Consider the following 18789-nt stretch of genomic DNA (forward strand, 5'->3'; position numbering starts at 1 on the left):
AAAATGCAAGGGATTCCTTCACATCAGCTACTTTTCCCCGCATGACAATTTTAGGCAGGAAGTGAAGAACCCCCGTACATTTAATCCAGATGGTGGTGGTGGTCAGGACTTTAAGAAGACAGGATGTAATTAACCTAATAATCCCAGCTAAATTCTAACTTGGGTAACACCCTAATTTACAATCAGGCCTTTGGAATCTTTAATATGTGGTCCTAACCTTAATTTCACCAGAGTGCTCCGCTAGCATGACACTGGGGCACTAACCTCGCTAGTGACTCAGCAGGCACAACAGCAGCTCTTGGGGATGGCCTATGGGAAGCAGGCAACACCTTCTGATTCACCAACATCACCTGCAGAATCCCACAATTCTCACCCCTCCACCCCCAATTCCGACACAGGGCTACAGCTCTAGGCACCTGCCTGCGCAGGTGGGGCCAAGTCTCCTCCGGGGCTCATTCACCAAAAGTCTCAAACACATTTTAAGAAGGAATCAGCTGGGCCAAATTCCAGCACGGATTCCAAATGCTGCCTCCCCCTCCCTAGATTCTGCTCACTGTCAGTCCAATGCAGGACTCCGCTTCACTTCCCATGTCTCAGGCAGTCATGCTGCACACCCACAGGGCAGTTCAACAGCTACCCCCCCACGCGGGATGGCTGCATGTCAGTGGGCTTAGTACACAGTGTTCTGGGACCCTCCGGCCCAAGGGACCCTCCAGAAACGCAGGCCATATACGGTGTCTTCCCGAGACCCGGCCTCTTCAGGAAGCAGCAGGAACCATTCCCGGACAGGGACTTTTGCGACATACTGGGCGCCCGCATTTTCCTTCTTGCCTGGATCCTCCGTAAACAAAACACCCCCCTGACCTCTCCCCACCTAACCACAGCGCCAGGCCTCCCCAGCCTCACTCCTCTGGAGAGAGGAAAACCCGGCCCAAGGCCCACCCGGCCCTGCCCCAGAGGCCGGGGGAAAATCACCAGGGCCAAGCGAAGGTGGGACAAAGGAGCAAAGGCGGTGGGGGGGGGGGGCTGCCAGCCGGGCCCGCGGCGCGGAAAAGGGCTCGGGGGCTCCCCACGGAGGCACCTGAAAGGCTCCGGCTCCCGTTCCCCGCCCCGAAGAGATTCCCGTGTCTCCCCCGCGGGGGGGGGGGGGGGGGCTCCGGGCTGACACCTCCTCCCTTCCCCCAGTCCCCCCGGCCCGGCCGCGCACCTTGAGGCGGCCCAGCGCCTCGCCGCACTTGCTGAGGTTGGGGCTCTTGCGGTTCCACTCGCCCTTGAGCTGCTCGTACATCCCGGCCGCCGCTTTCAGCCCCGCGGCCGCGTCCGCCCCATTCACCACCAGGCCGGCCGCCGCCATCGCCATGAATCGGCAGCCCCCCCCACCCCCTGCGCTGCTTTACGGCCGCCGCCTTTACGGCCGACGCGCTGCTTTACGGCCGCCGCCTCCCCGCGCCCGCGCCCCACGGCCAACATGGCAGCCGGGCGCCTCGGCGACGCGCGAAGCTGACGCCCGGCCGAACGAGAGAGGGCGCGCGCAGGGCGTCCGATGCCATCAAAAAGGGTCGGGAGGCGCATGCGCAGAGTGAAAGCCGGACCTCGTCGCCTGGTTTGTGTGACATCATTGGGCAGCGTGTGGCGTCGTGGCAACAAGACACGTGACCGAGAAGATCGTTAGCTGTACCGCTGTGAGGCTGTGGCACCAATGGGGCGGTGAAGAGGGGGAGTGACGCTATGAGGGAACATGACCGCACTAGGCAAGGGGCTGTGATGTCATGAGGGGAGGAGTGATGTCATGGGGATGATGTCACGCGGGGAGTGATGTCATGGGCGATGTCACGAGGGTGAGACATCGTGAGGAAAGAGGATGTGATGCGGGAACGTGACGTGCAAAGGAGGGTGGCTATGATGTCCTGACGGGGGAGTGACATTATGGGCAGGGCAGGGGACGGGACCTCATCAGTTTGGCAGATTTCAAACATTCAGTACCTGAGATCTGAGCTTCAGAGAGTGTTGTAAATGGTCATTCTTGGTCTCGCTGCCTGCTACCAGGGGCGTTAATAGACTCTCATGAGACACATGCGGAGAGTTGTCAACTTGGGAAACTGAGGCACGGAGCTCAGCAGTTGACTTGCCTTCTCTGGGTCTCTGAGTCCCATTTCCAACCCCCAGCTCTAACCTGTACCACCTGAAAACAAAAAAACAGTCAAGTAGCACTTTAAAGACTAACAACATAATTTATTATTATTAGTCTGTTGAGTCTGTTCTGGTCTGGCTCTGGTCTAAAGAAGTGGGTCTGTCCCACGAAAGGTCATCACCTAATAAATTATTTTGTTAGTCTTTAAAGTGCTACTTGACGGCTTTTTTGTTTTGATAGTACATAGACTAGCACGGCTATCTCTCTGTTACTGTACCACATGAATTCTGTGCTATGCCCGATTATTTTGCATGGCTGTATTTCTTAAGGGTTTATAAGTGTTTTGAATCCCCTGGATAGTGACAGAGAGGTAGCCGTGTTGGTCTGCATTCTATCAAAACAAAAAAGCCGTCATGTAGCATTTTAAAGACTAACAATCACCCAATAAATTATTTTGTTAGTCTGTAAGTGCTACATGACTGCTTTTTTATTTTGAATTCTTGAAGTGTGTGATGCAGAGGCTACCCTTGTACTGGCACATTACAGAATCTCCTACACGTCTTTCTGTGCCAGTTGTCCGCCAGGTGGTGTTCCATCCCCATCAGAACATCAGCCATCCCTCTTTGCACATAACCTTAAGGGTGATTTCATATACAATTTCCTGTCTTCCATAACTTAAGAGAATGTCACACGCTCAAGTGCCTAAGGACTCCTCCAAGCTACAACTTTCAGGTCACTCTGAAACTCTTTCTTGATCTCATTCCAATTCAATATTTAAACTCTGCCTCCCAAAAAGGTACATGCAGTTTCTGCTGGGCATAGTGATATTCTTTATGTCCAATCCCAAACTGCTGTGTATTATTGCTCTGTGCTGTTAAAAGTAGCTGCTGTTCTCTGCCCCAGAGCAGTTTGCATTTCATTGCTGGGAGAGCAACCACATAAGCAACTACTGCCTTTCATGCCAAGGTTTTTACTAGTATTTTACTAGCCAATAAAGTTTTCCCTTCTAGAAAAAACTGTCACATCCCACTCCAGAGGTGGCTGCATTTCAGTGATGTACAAAGTAATCCATCTTCTCTGTAAGCTGAGCACTTGGGGGGCTGCCCAGGAGAGATTCAGGTACCACCCAGCTGATTAACAAAGCAAGTGTTCCTTTTGGTGGTGCACATCTGATCATGCTTTGATGCACAGAACAAAATTTATTTCACCCATGAATGGAAACAATTAGAAGGAACGCTGGCAGTGATCTCTGTGTTTATATCAATTTCTTAGGTAGAGTGGTCAGACGTTTTACTGTATGAGGATTAAATATGCTTATTCTTAATTAAATGGATTGAAAGCTTTAATGTTTTGTTTATTCTTCAGGGTCCTGGCATCATAACCACGAGAACATGCAGCAACTCTTTGCCCTGCTGTTGCTGCTGCACGTGCAGGTTTGCCTGCTGTTCAAGGACTGCGAGTGGAATGCTGTGCTCAACGAATTTGATGACCTGGGTGGGGACAGAGCTGTGTTATTTAGGCAGCAGCCAGTCACTAGCGTAGCATCTGTGTTTCGGAGTCTCACCGACTCGGCCATAGATCTGAATGACAGAAATTCGGTGAGTGTGAATTTTTCAGAAGGCTTCTAAAGATTCTGCTTTCACATTAACATTGGCTCTGCTGCCATTGGGCTCAATGCTTCACTTTGCTGACGGTCAGTTTGTCTGTGTAGGACCAAAGTGGGGGTATGTGATGGGGTTTGGAGGTCTCCCAAGCTCTGCGCCCCATCTGCAGGCAGGAGTGACTCTCACTCAGCAGGAGAACAGTGGGTTTATTAGCCGACGGGACACAGCGTCGCACAGAGGAGTCAGTGCAGCTGGCAGAGACAGCCAGTCCAATCCATGCTGGGGAGACGAGGCCCCGAGGGGCCCCCAGATCCGGGGCCTTGCCCGCTCCTGGGTCTTGCTCTCTCTCAGCCCAGACTAACCGCTTTCCAACTCCCAGTTCCAATTCAAACCCCTCAGGCTCCACCTCCCCCTTTGTCTCCAGTACAAAGGTGTTACCTGGTCGTCAAGGTTACCCTCAGCAGGAGCCCCACACCCTCTGTGAGCCACTCACACACACACACAGGTATCCCCCACTTCATTATAGGGTAAAACCTCCGACTGGTAAATTTCACCTTCTTTTGAACAAAGCTGGAGCCAGATTATTTTCACACCTACCTTGGTGTTAATCAGGAGTCACTCCACTGAAGTTACACTTGACAACCCCCACAAGTCATCGATTGTGAAGATCTACTTTTTCTGTGGCAGCATGAAGAAGCTCCTCAGTCATCTTCATGCTTAACACTGGATGGAGGATCAGTGTGGTCTGTCTAGTTTTTCAATAGGCTTGGAAGGATTAGGCTTGTACTAGCAAATGTAGATAAACATCTGTATCATCCATATAAACCCATAAAAACCATAGCCATTGATAAGAACTGAAATTTACTGATCAGCAAAGTAAGACGAATGCTACTTCAGAACTTGTTTGGTTTAAGGCTACGCGCGTTGCATGTTTTGCCATGTGATGCTGTCAGTTGGCGATTAAAGAGTAATTATCTTCCGACCCACTTCATTGTCCGATCTTTTGCAACTGTGAAAATTTAAATGAATAAAAATTAACATTGTGTAAAAATAAACAACTGTATTATTCATCAAAATTGTAAACAAATCAAACTTATATTCTGCCAAGCCTGTTTTTCAAGCAGGGGATTCATGGGTTCTGTTCTAATGCCGGGGCAGAGTGTGGTGAGCTGTCGCAGGATTAGTCACAGCTCTGGGAAGCAGAGTGGCCCATGGCAGGAGAATGGGAGGTTTTGCAGTGTCTGTTCCCAGCTCTTCAGATGAGTTGGACAGTGTGGTATGAATGCTGGGAAGTGCATGGAGAGCCATCAGCTGATCTCACCTAGGCTGTTAAAGAACCCTGCAACTTGGCTTTGAACAGAGGAAAAGTCCCAGTTAGCACTTCTCAACCCAAAGTGACAAACGGCTTTTTTCAAAAACATCTGCTTCTCTTTCTGACAGCACTACCTTGGCTTCCCGTACTACCTGAAAATAAATCTGACCTGCACCTCTCAGGTACAGTAAAGAGATCTCATTGCAATTAACGTGTGTGGCCACAAGGGTTTTCGCATGTGACCACTGCTGTCCCAGTTGGGTTTTTGGTGTTCTGGTCCCATCTCTGCTCCCTTGATGCCCCACTGTGGTTGTTATACAGTATGCCCATCCCTTCTTTCCATCCCATATCCCCTGCTGCCCCCGATGATCCTCTGCAGCCCTCCCTTTCTAGTTTATGAGAAACAATCATGTTCCAGGCACATCTCATTGTCCTGGCACAACTAAACCCTAACCTTGCTTTAAGTTAGGATAAGAAGAAACTGCATACAGAATTTGGTGGTCCTAGTTCTTACTGTTTAGGAGGAATTCTTGAACAAACAGGCAGACAGACTCACAAGTAGACAAACTCTCTCAAGTATATAGTAGATTAATGGTACGTAATTCTTTACAGTGGAAAATATATTCTTTATGTGACCCTTCAAGATAACCATGTGACTGGATTCTCAGGAATATAGTGTTTTAACTCTCAAAATTATGGCCACTGTGAATTTGCTTTTCACAAAAATTCACTGGAGAACAGTTACTCTGGAAGCAACTGAAAAACTGCTGCACCCGGTGTTCACTGGAGGTATCTCTCTTAGGCTCTGTCTATGCTAGAAGTGCTTTGCCAGGACAGGAATATAGGTCAACAGCACAAGCAAGGCACTCATAGCATGGCTGCAGCTGAACTGGCAGAGCTGTGTATTGTTACTGCTGTTTGGCTGCAGTGGGAAGGGCATGGGTTTGTTGGTAGAGCTGTATCTATGCTAGAGACCTCGGTTTGCCCAGCTCAGTCGGGTAGGATCACACTTCTGCGCACCCACATGGCCTAGCCTCAGGTGCTTCCATGGTGCCCATCATGGTATTGTCCGAGCATCTTGAGAGGTTTAATGTTTTCATCCGCACAACACTCCTATGAGGCAGGGAGAGGCTGTTTTTCCCATAGTAATGATGGGGAAACCGAGGCACCGACCAGCTAAAGGGATTTGCCCATGGTCACACAAGGAGTCTGTAAGAGAGCCAGGACCTGAACTCATGTCTCCCAATGAAGTCCTTTGCCCTAATCACTGAGGCCTTCTTCCTTCACTCATATAATATAATGCACTATATCCATCACTGTCAGAGCACTTAACCAACAAAGGGAAGCCTTCCTATCCTCATCTCACAGGTGAGGAAACTGAGTCACCAAGTAGCAACTTGTCCAGTGCCCCTCAGCAAGGCAGTGGCAGAGCAGGGAATAAACCCCACAGCTGCAGAGTTGCAGGCTGTCCCTCCCCCCAGCCTCCGAGACCTGCAGTAGAGGGTGTCAAGCTGTGACTGCCCGGATCCTCCATGCTAATGAAAGCTGGGCTGGCTCAGAGCTCAGAGTGAGTCGCTCAGCCCCTCAGTATGGTACCCCTTCCTTTTCCTCTCTTCCTTCCCTCCAGGATGCGGCGATGGTCATTCGCAAGGCTCACCTGACTGGCCTGAGACCTGTAGTGACCGTAACATTTGAAGGAGTCATCAATACAGAATATCAGAAAGCTGAGCAGCTGCAGATTGAGATGAAAGCTGCCCCTTACCGGCTTCAGGGTATTCTGCTTCTGTGCCACTTCAGTGCAAATCACCAGGGTTCGCTCGGCAGGCTGGTACCACAGCCTTGCAGGCCCAGGGGTGTATTTATTCTCTGTTCCCTGAATAAGAGTTGCTTCCTTCTCGGGGTGACCGGCCAAGGATCAGGCACTGCTCACATTTCCTTTCGAGTGTTTAAATGGGGCTTAAATGACTCATCAGGTTTTGTGCTGATCCCCACAGCTGAGCCTCTATCCTCGCCCTGGGAATCCACCTAGAGAGACAGGAGGAGGCCCGCTGATGGGAGCCGGGAAAGGGGCAGTTGCCCTGGGGCCCAGCATTTCACAGGGGTCTAGAGCTCCAGCCACAGCAGCTACTGCAGCAGTCCTGGCAGCCAGAGCTCCAGGCCCCTTTGAAACACCCCATGTGGCTGTGGGGGTGAGGGGAGGGGCTGGGCGGCTCTGAGTGGCACCAAGGGCTGACTGCCCTAGGCCCTGTCCCTTTTGCCCTTTGCCCCGCCCCTTCCAGGTCATGGAGCCAGGCCCCGCTCCCACCTAGCCCCAGGGCTGGTGGTGGCTGTCAGCCCCTCTGGACAGGAGTTCGTCCTTTTTCTTTGGTCCCTTTGCTGGAGGAAGTGATGAGCTGCTCCAGTCATAAGAAGAAGACAGGTGGGGAGGCAGAGAGAGAGACCTGTGGTTGAATTCTTGTGTATGCCAAGACCCCAGCGTGGGAGCTCTGGCAACATGAAAGGGGCTCAGAGTGGGCAGAAGAACCTTGGTAGCAGGGATTCTGCAGCTAGTGTAGGGGACCTATACTGCTCTGCTCTACCTGGCCTAGCCTCTACCTGGGTGTCAGGGCAGATCAAGCCTTTCTGCCCTCTCTCACTCTCAGACCCAGGGTATGGCCAAAGTGCATTGTGCTATGGCTAGTCTCTGCTTCCATCAGTAGTAATGCACCAGTCAGAGCAGCCCCAAGGCTGCTCTGACTTACACCAGAGGCTGTGCAGCCCCAGAATATGGGTTGTCCAAAGTGTTTTAAGCCACCTTTGCCTGTCCCTGTCCCGAGAGCAGGAGTATAGTGTGTCTGAGCCTCCTTGGAGTATCTCTTTGTCTCTTGGGCATTAACAGGGCCGTGTGCCAGTGAAGAGGTTTGCCGGATGTGCTGGTACACACCCATGCCTATGATGAACTGGAGCCTAGTGATGGATGTCCTGGTGGAGAGCAACGACCTGGGCTTTCAAGGGGACAGCAAGAGGTAAGGAGGGCTGGGGGTGCCCAGGTCCCCTTTGTTCAGCTTGTGGCAGGGATGACCCAGGGCTGGCTCGGTAACCTGCAAGCAGCCAGAGAGCTGCCCGGAATGGAGAGTGCTGACAGCTGCCTTCCTCCCTAAAGGGGACCTGCAGAGGGGGAAAATTGGGCTTCTGCCCTATGACCCTCCAAGCTGACTCTGATCTAATCATGTGCTGCACAGCATCAGTGTGTGCCATGCTGTACAGAAGGAGCACAGACCTGAGAGGGGCCATCCTGCCGCCCTTGGGTGGATAGATAAATAGAGAGGGCGTGCATGGGGAGATAGATAGATAGATAGATAGATAGATAGATAGGGTAGGTGGGCACAGATAGACACAGTGTGTGGGGATAGATAGCTGGTTTGAGGAGAGAGGGAGAGAGAGATCAAGTACAGTGTAAATTGCCAGGATGAGTGGAGATATAGTACATCCATGAGCAAAATAATTTTATCATCTGTCTCTTTACAGAGCTAGATACATCTGGCCCCATATCTATCTCTCTATCTATCTAACTATCTGTGCCTGTACATGGGTTTCTGTCTGTCTGTCTACCCATCCATACTACCTGAACATTTATGCCGCTCTATCTTGGGCATTTGTCCCACACTTGATTTGAAGATGCATGGTGCTGGTGTTCAGTTCCTCGTCCAGCTCTCTGGAACATGTGGTGCCCTGTGTTTATACCCTAAATTGGAGTCAATGCAGCTCACAGCCCCAGCATGGCAGCTGTCCAGCAGATCAGTTTTTAGCCATGTCATGGTGCTTTGCAGGAGGAAACACTGGGCCTGTGGAATGCGGCAAACAGCAGGTGGTGTGAAGACAGCTGGTCCCTCATGGGATCTCCCCAGATGTGGGCTAGCCCTGCACCTCGAGAGAGGACTTGGTTCAAGCACAGAGGCAGTGTGGGAAAAGCCCCTGGCCTGTGTGTTATTTTAAATGAATCCTGACGAAGATACAATTTGCGTCTCCCTAAACCCTCCAGAGTCAGGCAGCAGGAGGACTGACAGTTCAGAGCCCATCAGGGCTGGGAACCAGAACCATGGCAGTCCAGAGGGGGAGCTGGGGCCAGGGCTGCCCAGTGGGGGGTCTGGGGCCGTGACAGGCTGGCCGGTGGCAAGGTGGCTGGCTAGGGCTGGAAGTCCAGCCAGCAGTAGGGTACCTCCCCAGTTCTGGCAAATTCCCTTGTTCGGGACCAGTTGGGTCCTGAGAGTGCCGGACCATGGAGGTCCTCCTCTGTTTTTGATAAATCCGTTGTTCCTTGCTGTTTATAGGTTTTCTATGAACATCAATGGCTACATGAAAGAAACTGAGTCTGGCTTACAGTCTTCCCTAGGAGAGACGGTACGCTGCGGTAGAGGGTTTGTCTTTGCTAGAAAATCAGCTGTTCTTTGCTCATGGTAGTGACTATGGGGCAAAACCCTAGAGAAGACACGGTTGTTGTGGCACAAGTTAGAATGACGACCCCAAGATCTAACAAAACAAAAAGCAGTCAAGTAGCACTTTAAAGACATAACAAAATAATTTATTAGGTGATGAGCTTTCGTGGGACAGACCCACTTCTCCAGGCCATAGCCATAACAGAACAGCTTCAATATTTAAGGCACAGAGAGCCAAAAACAGTAATCAAGGTGGACAAATCAGAAAAATTATCAAGGTGAGCAAATCAGAGAGCAGAGGGGCAGAACGGGGTGGGAAGCCAAGAATTAGACTAAGCCAACTATGCAAAAGAGCCCCTATAGTGACATGGAAAATTCCCATCCCAGTTCAAACCACGTGTTAATGTGTCAAATTTGAATATAAAAGAGAGTTCAGCAGCCTGTCTGTTCCTAACCCCAAGATCTATTGTGGTGCTTCTCATCTGGAGATCAAAAAGCGCTTTCTCCCCATTTTACAGAGGGGAAACTGAGGCACAGAAGGGGAACTGTGACCTGCCCAAAGTCACCCAGTCTAGGGCTCTACCCATGAGTCAACGTTGCTTCTCTATGAAGCCTGGCTGGGCATTTGGGTGCTTCCGCAGACAGCTAGCCACTGCCGATGCCCACAAGGCCACAGTTTCCCTGCTCTTGACCCCTGTGCTAGCTAGTTCAAAGCTAGCGGGGTGAGCCGCGCAAGTCGCGGTTATGCACCCTGACCGCGGTACAGGCCAGGGCTACGCTAGCGAGGTTACAGTGGAGCTGCGCTAACAGCACTCGTGCAGCCGCTCTGTGCCTATGGGAGCCGTTCTCCTGTGGCCACGACAACCCCCTCCCCAGAGCAGCGGCAGCTCTGTGAGCCGGAGACGCTGTCCTGCCGTGTCGCATGGGAGTGCATATGGGGAAAAACCCAGGAGAAGACAAGGGGGTTTCACACCCCAAGTGACCTAAGCTGTAGTGACACCAGCAGTAGCATAGACCTGGCCAGGGGAGGAAGAAGAAGACACACAACCTGGCCTTCCCTCCCCAGTGCTGCTGGCACCTTCTGGGTCAGCGTTTCCCCAACGGTGGGTCGCAGGAAGGTTGGGGGCCTGGTGCCAAAGGAGACACCAGGGTATGGGGAGGAGTTTGGAGAGCAAGTATCAGGACTTCACCAGATCAGCACTAGGCCCCAGCTGTGGAACAGTCCCTAGGAGGAGCCCTCGGTGTGCCAGGCTCCTGCAGGGTCCCACTCCTGCGCAGGATAGGCCTTGTGGCCTCCTTGCCTGGTGCTTAGGGGCACTGGTCCCCATGTGTCGCACCGTGTGCTCTGCCTAGCAAGACCAGCTGAGAAATCCTCCTGGTGGCGCTATGCCCACTGCAGAGACCAAGGCACCTCCTCTCACTGGCAGTGACATTCAGGCTATCACTCAGAACAGCCCAGGAAGTCTTAGGGCAGCGCAGAAAACTGAAGGTGAAAGCTGGACCATCCTGGTCTGCTGCAAGCCCAGCCACGCTGTTGTGAACCCTACGTTCAAGGGCCGTCTCTCTCTCTCTCAGTCAGTTCCCCAGGGATGGTGTTCACCCCTTCCAGTTGCCCCCCTTAGCCTCACCACTCTCCAGCCCTTCGTTTTGCAGCTGGGGGAAGGTGCCCAGGTGCTGTGCTGAGGGCAGGGGGATTCCATCTCCCTCTGGCCTGGGGATAGCTAGCCTCAGTGTCCTGGGGACTGGGCTTGCCTGAGAAGGTTCTCCACTGATATGGGGTTTGGCCAAGCCAGTCCTTTTTATAATGACCCGTTCAGGCTTGGACAGCCAGGCCTGCCCTGAGAGCAAACAGGCCTCCCCCACCAACTGGATAACCATGCAGAATAGGTAAACTGAGGCACAGATCGGCCCATTCCATTGAGCTGAGCTTGTCTCCCTCCTGGGACATGGGCCCATGGCCCTGCACAGGTTTCGCCCTGGCCTGTGGGGGGAGCAGTGGGAGGTGTGTTGGGCAAAGGATGCTGCAGAGGGCAGTTGGTGGTGGCAGTGAAAGAGAAGGGCACCAGTGGGTGATTTGGGGGGCCTCCCCCACAAATGCGGACCCTGTATAGGTTGCCAAACTAGCCAAAATGCTGCTGAGGAGTGACCTGCATAGGAAGTTTGCATCTTCTGTTCTAGGTCACGACATTGAAGGTCATGATGTCGTTCCACAGCCCGTCTCGGCCCATTTGGTCCACCTTCAATCAGGCCCCCGTGCTGATCCTGGGGGGATTCACCGGTTTCAAAGCCCTTCTGGTGTCAGACTCAGAGTTTGTGCATTTCAGCACAGTCGAGGTAAAGAGGTGGGAGAGGTCGGGTCCCGTCTGAAGGAGCTGCCAGGGGACGCCTTTGCTGCTTATGGCTCGATTCTCTTCCCAGGGAACCAGGAGGGGTGTCAGCAGGCAGAAGGATCAGAATCCCAGCCCTTGTTCAAAGTGGCTTCTTAGCAGAGGTGGAAAAAGGTCCCAGAAGGCTACTTGAGTAAAAGGGCAGCTGCTTTGGCAGGTGTACCAGTGTCCCTCTGGAAAACTACTTGAGTAAAAGTACACACGAGCACGTCACATCTTGATGGTACTCGAGTATCCAGCAGTGAAAGCAGCTGCATTTTTACTCCAGTAACTTTTTGGGTACTTTTCCCACCTCTGCTTCTTGGCTGATGCTGTAGCGGTGTCCCATGTTTGTGTGCTCTCTCTCATTCCACATCAGATTGGCTGAGTGTACAAGAGGGGGGAGGGAAGACAGAAGCAGAAGCCTGGGAGTCAGGACTCCTGGGTTCCCCTCCTTCCCCCAGGAGGGAATGTAGCCTAGTGGTGAGAGCAGGGGACAGGACAGCTGGGTTCTATTCCCAGATCCAGAGAGGAGTGTGATATGCTGAGCAAAGGTGTGTTGTGAAAGAGCAGCCACAGGTAAAATGTCCTGGTTCTGATTTCCTTCCCTTCAGTGTGAATCAGGAGATGTGCCCTTGAAGCCAGTAACGTTATGCTGGTGTGCAGCTGCGGTTAGAATCTGCCTCTGGAGTAACCCCTTCCGTGCAAGCGGGATCACTGCATTGTCTGTGAAATGCAGGACCAGGTCCACAGCTGGTGTCAAATCAGCAGAGCTCTGTTGGCTACAGCAGTTTACTCCACTGGAGAATTTGGCCTTTGGTTGTTTAGTGGAGAAGGTGGGCCACCTCCCAGATCCTGATCTGGCCTCCACCTGGTGCCCAATCCTGCACTGGTGCAATCCCTGGTGACGTGGGGCTCCTGCATCATGCCTCCCTCCTTGCCTGCCCTGTGTTGCTAGCTGCAGTGCATTCCAAAGGTGGGACGGTCCCTGAATACAACAGGAACACAACAGCATTTAGCAACAAGTGATTTACAGCAGTTAGCCAAAGGGAACAGTCACAAGAATGGTGCATAATTGTATTGCCTCCCTCACAAAACGACCACAGAGCAGTGCTGTGAGGAGGGAAGTTAAGTGAGACCCAGCTGGTGGGCCGGCTGGAGAACTACGATCCAGAACCATGGGCCAGACCCAAATGGGGTCCCCAGGGAGCCTGTGCTTTGTCAGTGTGTTTACAGGGAGACAGAGGAAAAGGTCCTGGGAGCTTTACCGCTGAGCTCAGGATAAGGCCTGCTGCCCCTTCTCTGTCCTGTCTCTGCTTCAGGTGGGGCTCGACAGCTGCTGGATAGGATCCTACGGCTGCACCACGAGCATGTACAGCTCCACCATTCTGGACGCCATTGCTCTGGAAAGCGTGCTCATCATCCGCCAGAACCAGCTGGTCTACTACTTCACTGGCAACTATTCTGTCTTGTCACCTCACATGAAGGTATCTGGTAAGAGCAGCCAGAGGTGGCCAAGGCCTATTGGCTGCCCCCTCCAGAGGGGAAGCATGTCTAGTGGTTAGGGACCAGCCTGGACAGTGGGGATGGCTTTGTCACTGAGTTCTTCTCTCACACTGGGCATCACTTAGTTTCTCTGGACCTTAGTTCCTGTTGCAGCATAGGAGTGGTAGCATGGGGGTTCCTTGAGGAGTAGGGCAACGGGGCCATTTAAGTACCTAAGACAGAGTCTCTCTGTTCTCTCCAGGCCTCTGGACCCGTGTGCTGAACAATATCTGCGTGTCAAAGTTAAACCCTGTGCATTTCCCCCACAACAACTCTGAGTATGTGATTGCTCTAGGCGGGGGCTCGCAAGCAGGAGAAATCTTCCTTGTCACCGTTCGAGGTACGATAATTTGCCCTGGGAACTGAGCTGGTTCACACCAGCGGAGGGCTTGACCCTGTGTCCCAGTGACTGGCAGCCACCCCCTTGTGATAATGTATTGCTCTGTCCCCTTTGCACGGTGCAACAGTTAGCGCTGATGAAGGGAGCTGGACTGATTGCCAGGGGAGAGGAGCCCACTCTGCATACAAATAAGTGGCAGCTGTCCAAGTTCGGCCACTCTTGTTGCCTGAAGGGCCACCTCTGTTAGGATTATCCTGTCTACTACAGCGGGGTCCCACCTGGCCCTAACTGAGATCACAGACCTTGGTGCACAGACCAAAACTGAGATCAGGGCCCCTTGAGCCAGGCACAGCCCAAACCTCACCAACAGGCTGGGTGCTGCACAGCCCCCGACTGAGATCAGGGCCCCCTCAGACCGTGTAATGCTCAGATCCCAGCCGAGATTAGGGCCCTGTGAGGCTGGGTGCCACCCTGACCCCAACTGAGATCAGAGTACCTTCAGGCTGGGCACTACCCAGACTCTGACTGAGATCAGACACCTGCTGAGAGACAAGACAGGCATGGAAATGACGGTTATCCCTGCATTAAAGGTGGGGAACTGAAGCCCATGTGGAGGTAGTGATTAGCCCAGGGTCACACAGGAAGTTCGTGGCAGAGCAAGGAATGACCCCAGACCTCCTGAGTCCCCATGAACCACAGGGCCATCGTTCCTCTCTGTGCGTTAGTTGGGAGGCAGCTATAGGGCTGAGTAATTGATCGGTGCAAGGCAACTGCTCATATGTGACCAGGGCCATTTGCCTGATTGGCTGAAACCCAGAAACTCTTCCCTCCCTTCCAGATGGAGCAGTTTGGTTTTCGGAACTACTCACCCCGGGAAAGAAGACGGTGTGCAAATACTTGCGGAGTGAGTGTCTTTGGGTCCTTGTGCTCTCAGGGTCTTTGCCTAACAGTGCCCACGTGGAGTCGCTCCTCCAGAGTCAACCAGGCCAGATCCCCAGCTGGTATAAATTGGTTTTAGTGCCATTGAAATCGGCGTAAATTTAGCGTGGGTCTGGCTCATGCTGGCTGAGGTTCTGGCCCATGTTCATGTGGTGCTGTGCAGGAGTGTCACCGAATTGTAGTATTTGGGGCTGTGGTAGGAGCGGGAATGGTGGCTGGTGGTGAGGATGCCTGGGTTCTATTTTGAGCTCTGGAAAGGAAGTGGGGCCTAGAGGTTGGAGCAGGGTGCCTGGAAAGCTATTTGGACTCCTGTGACCATTCTGAGCCCTCCCACTGAGCTGCCATTCAACCTTGGGGAAAGTCTGGCTGTGAGGCTCCTGGGGCCCATGTTCAAGAGACTCCCATTGTGCTGGGCTAACTGGAGGTGGGGGCACGTTGGAAAGAATAGGCCCAGATGCGAATCCCCAGACGAGTCCACAGGTGCCCAGCCCCAGGACTGAAGAGATATCTAGAGCATCGGAAGTGGCGCGGGCCTCAGGGCCATCCCCAGCCATGCTGGTGCCCAACACTAGCGGCAGTGTGTGGGGGTGCACAGAGGTTGCGTGCACCACTAGCCTCACCCCCCACACTGCACTCACCGTCAGGGCTGTCTCGACTCTCCCTCACAGCAGTATGGACCAAGAGTGGTGCAAGCGGCCTAGCTCATGCTGTTCTAGGGCAGCATTGCACTGCTCGCAGGGAGTGGGGAGTGGTGTGGCACTTCCACGGGAAGGAGAGGAGGGGACGGACCAGGGGAAGGAGCAGGGTGTGTGTGTGGGTGGACCATAGGTAGGGGTGTGGCATGCGTGGGGAAGGGGTGGGGCACATGGCTGGAGCACCCCTGGAATCCCCACCCTGGTTGTCTCTGCCCTATGCAAGCCAGGACCTGCAATGCCCTCGGGATGGAGGTGCACTGTGGGGGGAGCAGACCCTCGGGAGTGCTGCAAGGACAGAAGCTATGAGGCGCAGGAGCAGGCTGGCTCCCCTGCAGCCTCAGGAGAGCAGGCAGGGAGTGCAGGTGGCAGTGAGGGGGCTGAGCCTCAGGCCAGGGGACTGCGGAGGAGCAGCGGGCAGCCGCACTGCTGGCTGGAGAGAAGTGGCAATTTGGCTTCTGCCGTGGAAGGGGCCCTGCTGGGGGCTGTGGCCGGCCACTGGTGCTGATATGCAGCACACAGCTGCTCGGTCACTGTGAAACTTGGGAACAAGTTGGTGCCCCACGTGGCTGTGTCATTTGCGTATTAGTAGAGATGGTCTTGCCCACACCCCTGAGAGACCTGCTTCAGCTGACCTCTCCCTCAGTGCAGACAGCACTAGCCCGGTGGAAGGATTCTTCCTAGCTACCCTCCTGGGGGAGGTGGATGGCCTGCAGTGGTGGGAGAACCGCTCCTTTCTGCCTTTTGCCGGACGACGCAAGCTCTTTCTCACCTCTAGAGAAATCAGCTCTCCCTTGCCCTGGTCATCCTCGGAGCCCTTTGTCTGCCCTGGTTCCCATCTGAATCCATCTTCCTGGAGCAAGGGCAACCAGAACTGGAGCCTGTGTTCCAGATGACCTTCTCAGGAACACGGGCTCCAATTCTGGATCTCTCATCCAATGGAACGCTGGTACAATGCTGGAATGCTGGCTCCCCATTTGGAACGCTGGTACAATTCCGGAACACTGGCTCCTCATTTGGAACGCTGGTACAATTCCGGAACACTGGCTCCCCATTTGGAACACTGGTACAATGGAGCAGTGATGTGTTACGCCAGCAGAGGAGATATTCACGTGTTCAAAATAAATCCCGCTGAGATGTTTGAAAAGGCTGTTGGAAGAGATTTTGCTCACTGCCCCCATTTCTGCTCTCAGTTTCTTGCAAGATCCTCTGGGCCATCTATATCACAGAAGAGGCGAGGATTGTGCTGCTTGTGGAAGAAAAGAAGAGTAACCATTCCTTGTTCTACATTGTGGCCTATGATCAAGGTGGAGCTGCCGTTCTGAGCTGATCGGCACATAAAGCCAGCTGCTGTGAATCAGCGTCATTCCATCGAAGTCCTGGAGCGACGCTGAGGTTCACGCGCTGCGAATTGGGTCCTACGTATGCTGTGGAGGGTTTTTTGGGGGGAGGGGTGGTGGGGACCGAACTGTGCTGTCAGATCCTGCTAGTCCTAATGCTGAGCAGGGGTGGGACCCCAGGAAGGATTTAGCTCACAGAAAATAGTGGTTACCTCAGGTATGAGAATGATCATCTAATAACTGTACCATGGAGGAGGACTGAATGGCTTTGGTGCTGCTTTTTCCTGCCTGGGCTCTTGGTTTGAATGTGGCCTGAGGCAGTGTCAAATGATTACTGATGAGTGGCTACTGGCCAGTCCATCTCCTGATGAACTATCCCTCCCCATGCCACTAACTGTGCCAGCCTCAGCAGACAGGCGACAGGGTCTGAACCACCCACTGGAGGTCTGTGGTGTGATTGCAGCTTAGAATCATAGAGTTGGAAGAGACCTCAGGAGGTCATCAAGTCCCATCTCCTGATAAAAGTAGGAGTGATCCCAACTAAATCATCCCAGCAGGGCTCTGTCAAGCCGGGACTTAAAAACCTTTAGGGAAGGAGGTTCCACAATCTCCCTGGATTACCCTCTGCCAGGCTTCACCAATTCCCTAGGGAAATATTTTTTTCTAACATCCAATTCAGACTTTCTCCACTGCAGCTTGAGACAATTGCCCCTTGTTCTGTCACCACTGACAACAGTCTCTCTCCATCTTCTCTGGAGCCCCCTTCAGGTAGCTGGGCTACTATCAAATCCTCCTCACTCTTCTCTAGACAAAATAAGCCCAAATCCCTCAGCCTCTCTTCATAAGTCACATGCTCCAGCCCCCTAATTATTTTTGTTGTCCTCTGCAGGACTCCCTCCAATGCATCCACATCCTGTTTGTAATGGGGGCTCACAACTGGACACAATACTCCAGATGTGGCCTCATCAGTGCCAAATAAAGAGGAATAATCACTTCCCTAGATCTGCTGGAAATGCTCCTACTAATGCAGCCCCATGTGCCACTAGGCTTCTTGGCCACAAGGGGTACACTGTTGACTGATAGAAAGGAAGGCGAGGGCTTGTCTAGGATTTAAACCCAGGCTGTCTTGTACCATAACGGAGAATCATGCCCCTAGACCTACAAGCCATCCCATTGACTTGGACAGATATATCTGCACAAAGGTTTGTCCATGCCATTCTGGGTACACATAGCAGTACATGTGTGGTGGGCACACGTTCCTTGTGGAATCCTGGGTTAGTCACTTGGCTGCTACATGACTCAGTTTCCCCATCTGCCCAGGGTGGTGTGGGGCTCACTACTTGAAAGGTTGTGATTCTGTGGTAATGGGGGGCCATGTAAGTGCCTAGATTTCATAAAGTGAGTGCGCCTGGTAAATAGACAGCTGTAGTGTGTAACTTGTCCTTCCCACGTTTGTTTGCTCACAGTCAGTTCAACTTTCCGGGTGTTGTACCACATTCCGCGCTTCATACCCAAAGGTAAGAACCCCCCTTGGAATGTTCTCCCAGGATTCGGTGGGATTCACAGGCACCATGGAAATATTTGGTAGATGCGGCAGCCTGCTCTCCCAGGCCCCAACCCCGCAAACCCAGAGCGCAATTGTTCCCTACTGGCCTCAGTCCAGCCTCAGTCTCAGTCTGCCTGACTTCGAATGAGAGTAGATCACACTCACTAGGGAACTTTGGAGCTGGACAGCAGGGTCCACACAGACACTGTGTGGCAGTCTTGAGTGGGGGTAGATCTACAATGCAAACTCCCTGTTTATACAGATAAAGCATGTTATACCCTTGGGTAGATGCTCTGATTCAGAGTAAAGGTGGCCTTAATTTGGATTCACTGAATTTACCCCCACAGTGAAGTTAGAGTTAGACCTGGTCTACACATCAAATTTCAGTCAACAGCTGCAGTGCTCTGAGTTGTAAATAATACGCTACCATGAAGTAGATGTGGCTGCACTTTAATTCTGATCAACATCATCCAAACAGAGGCTTGAATCAGAGGGGTAGCCCTGTTAGTCTGTATCTGCAAAAACATCTGACAAAGTGGGCCTTTGCCCACGAAAGTGT

The 18789-nt window shown here is 52.7% G+C and overlaps 2 protein-coding genes across 5 annotated transcripts in view; one reads left to right on the plus strand and one right to left on the minus strand.

Moving 5' to 3' along the window:
* Window positions 1-1394, minus strand: part of PSMD8 (proteasome 26S subunit, non-ATPase 8) — a 7291-nt gene extending 5897 nt beyond the window's left edge. Inside the window, exon 1 of one of the 2 annotated variants that reach the window (XM_075016878.1) lies at window positions 1208-1394. In XM_075016878.1, coding sequence (XP_074872979.1) covers window positions 1208-1360 — 153 coding nt within the window. In that variant the 5' untranslated portion in view covers window positions 1361-1394. The remainder of the gene's footprint in view (window positions 1-1207) is intronic. The other variant, XM_075016877.1, reaches the window with a different exon arrangement.
* Window positions 1395-1478: 84 nt separating this feature from the next.
* The window catches only part of CATSPERG (catsper channel auxiliary subunit gamma), a 43874-nt gene continuing 26563 nt past the window's right edge, over window positions 1479-18789 (plus strand). For all 3 annotated transcript variants that reach the window (XM_075016282.1, XM_075016283.1, XM_075016284.1), the window contains exons 1-12: window positions 1479-1751; window positions 3497-3729; window positions 5176-5229; window positions 6675-6819; window positions 7926-8052; window positions 9358-9427; window positions 11641-11796; window positions 13151-13322; window positions 13576-13713; window positions 14552-14617; window positions 16538-16651; window positions 18151-18201. In XM_075016282.1, coding sequence (XP_074872383.1) covers window positions 1739-1751; window positions 3497-3729; window positions 5176-5229; window positions 6675-6819; window positions 7926-8052; window positions 9358-9427; window positions 11641-11796; window positions 13151-13322; window positions 13576-13713; window positions 14552-14617; window positions 16538-16651; window positions 18151-18201 — 1339 coding nt within the window. In that variant the 5' untranslated portion in view covers window positions 1479-1738. The remainder of the gene's footprint in view (window positions 1752-3496; window positions 3730-5175; window positions 5230-6674; window positions 6820-7925; window positions 8053-9357; window positions 9428-11640; window positions 11797-13150; window positions 13323-13575; window positions 13714-14551; window positions 14618-16537; window positions 16652-18150; window positions 18202-18789) is intronic.

The sequence above is a fragment of the Carettochelys insculpta genome, chromosome 22, assembly GCF_033958435.1.
Source record: "Carettochelys insculpta isolate YL-2023 chromosome 22, ASM3395843v1, whole genome shotgun sequence".
NCBI lineage: Eukaryota > Metazoa > Chordata > Testudines > Carettochelyidae > Carettochelys > Carettochelys insculpta.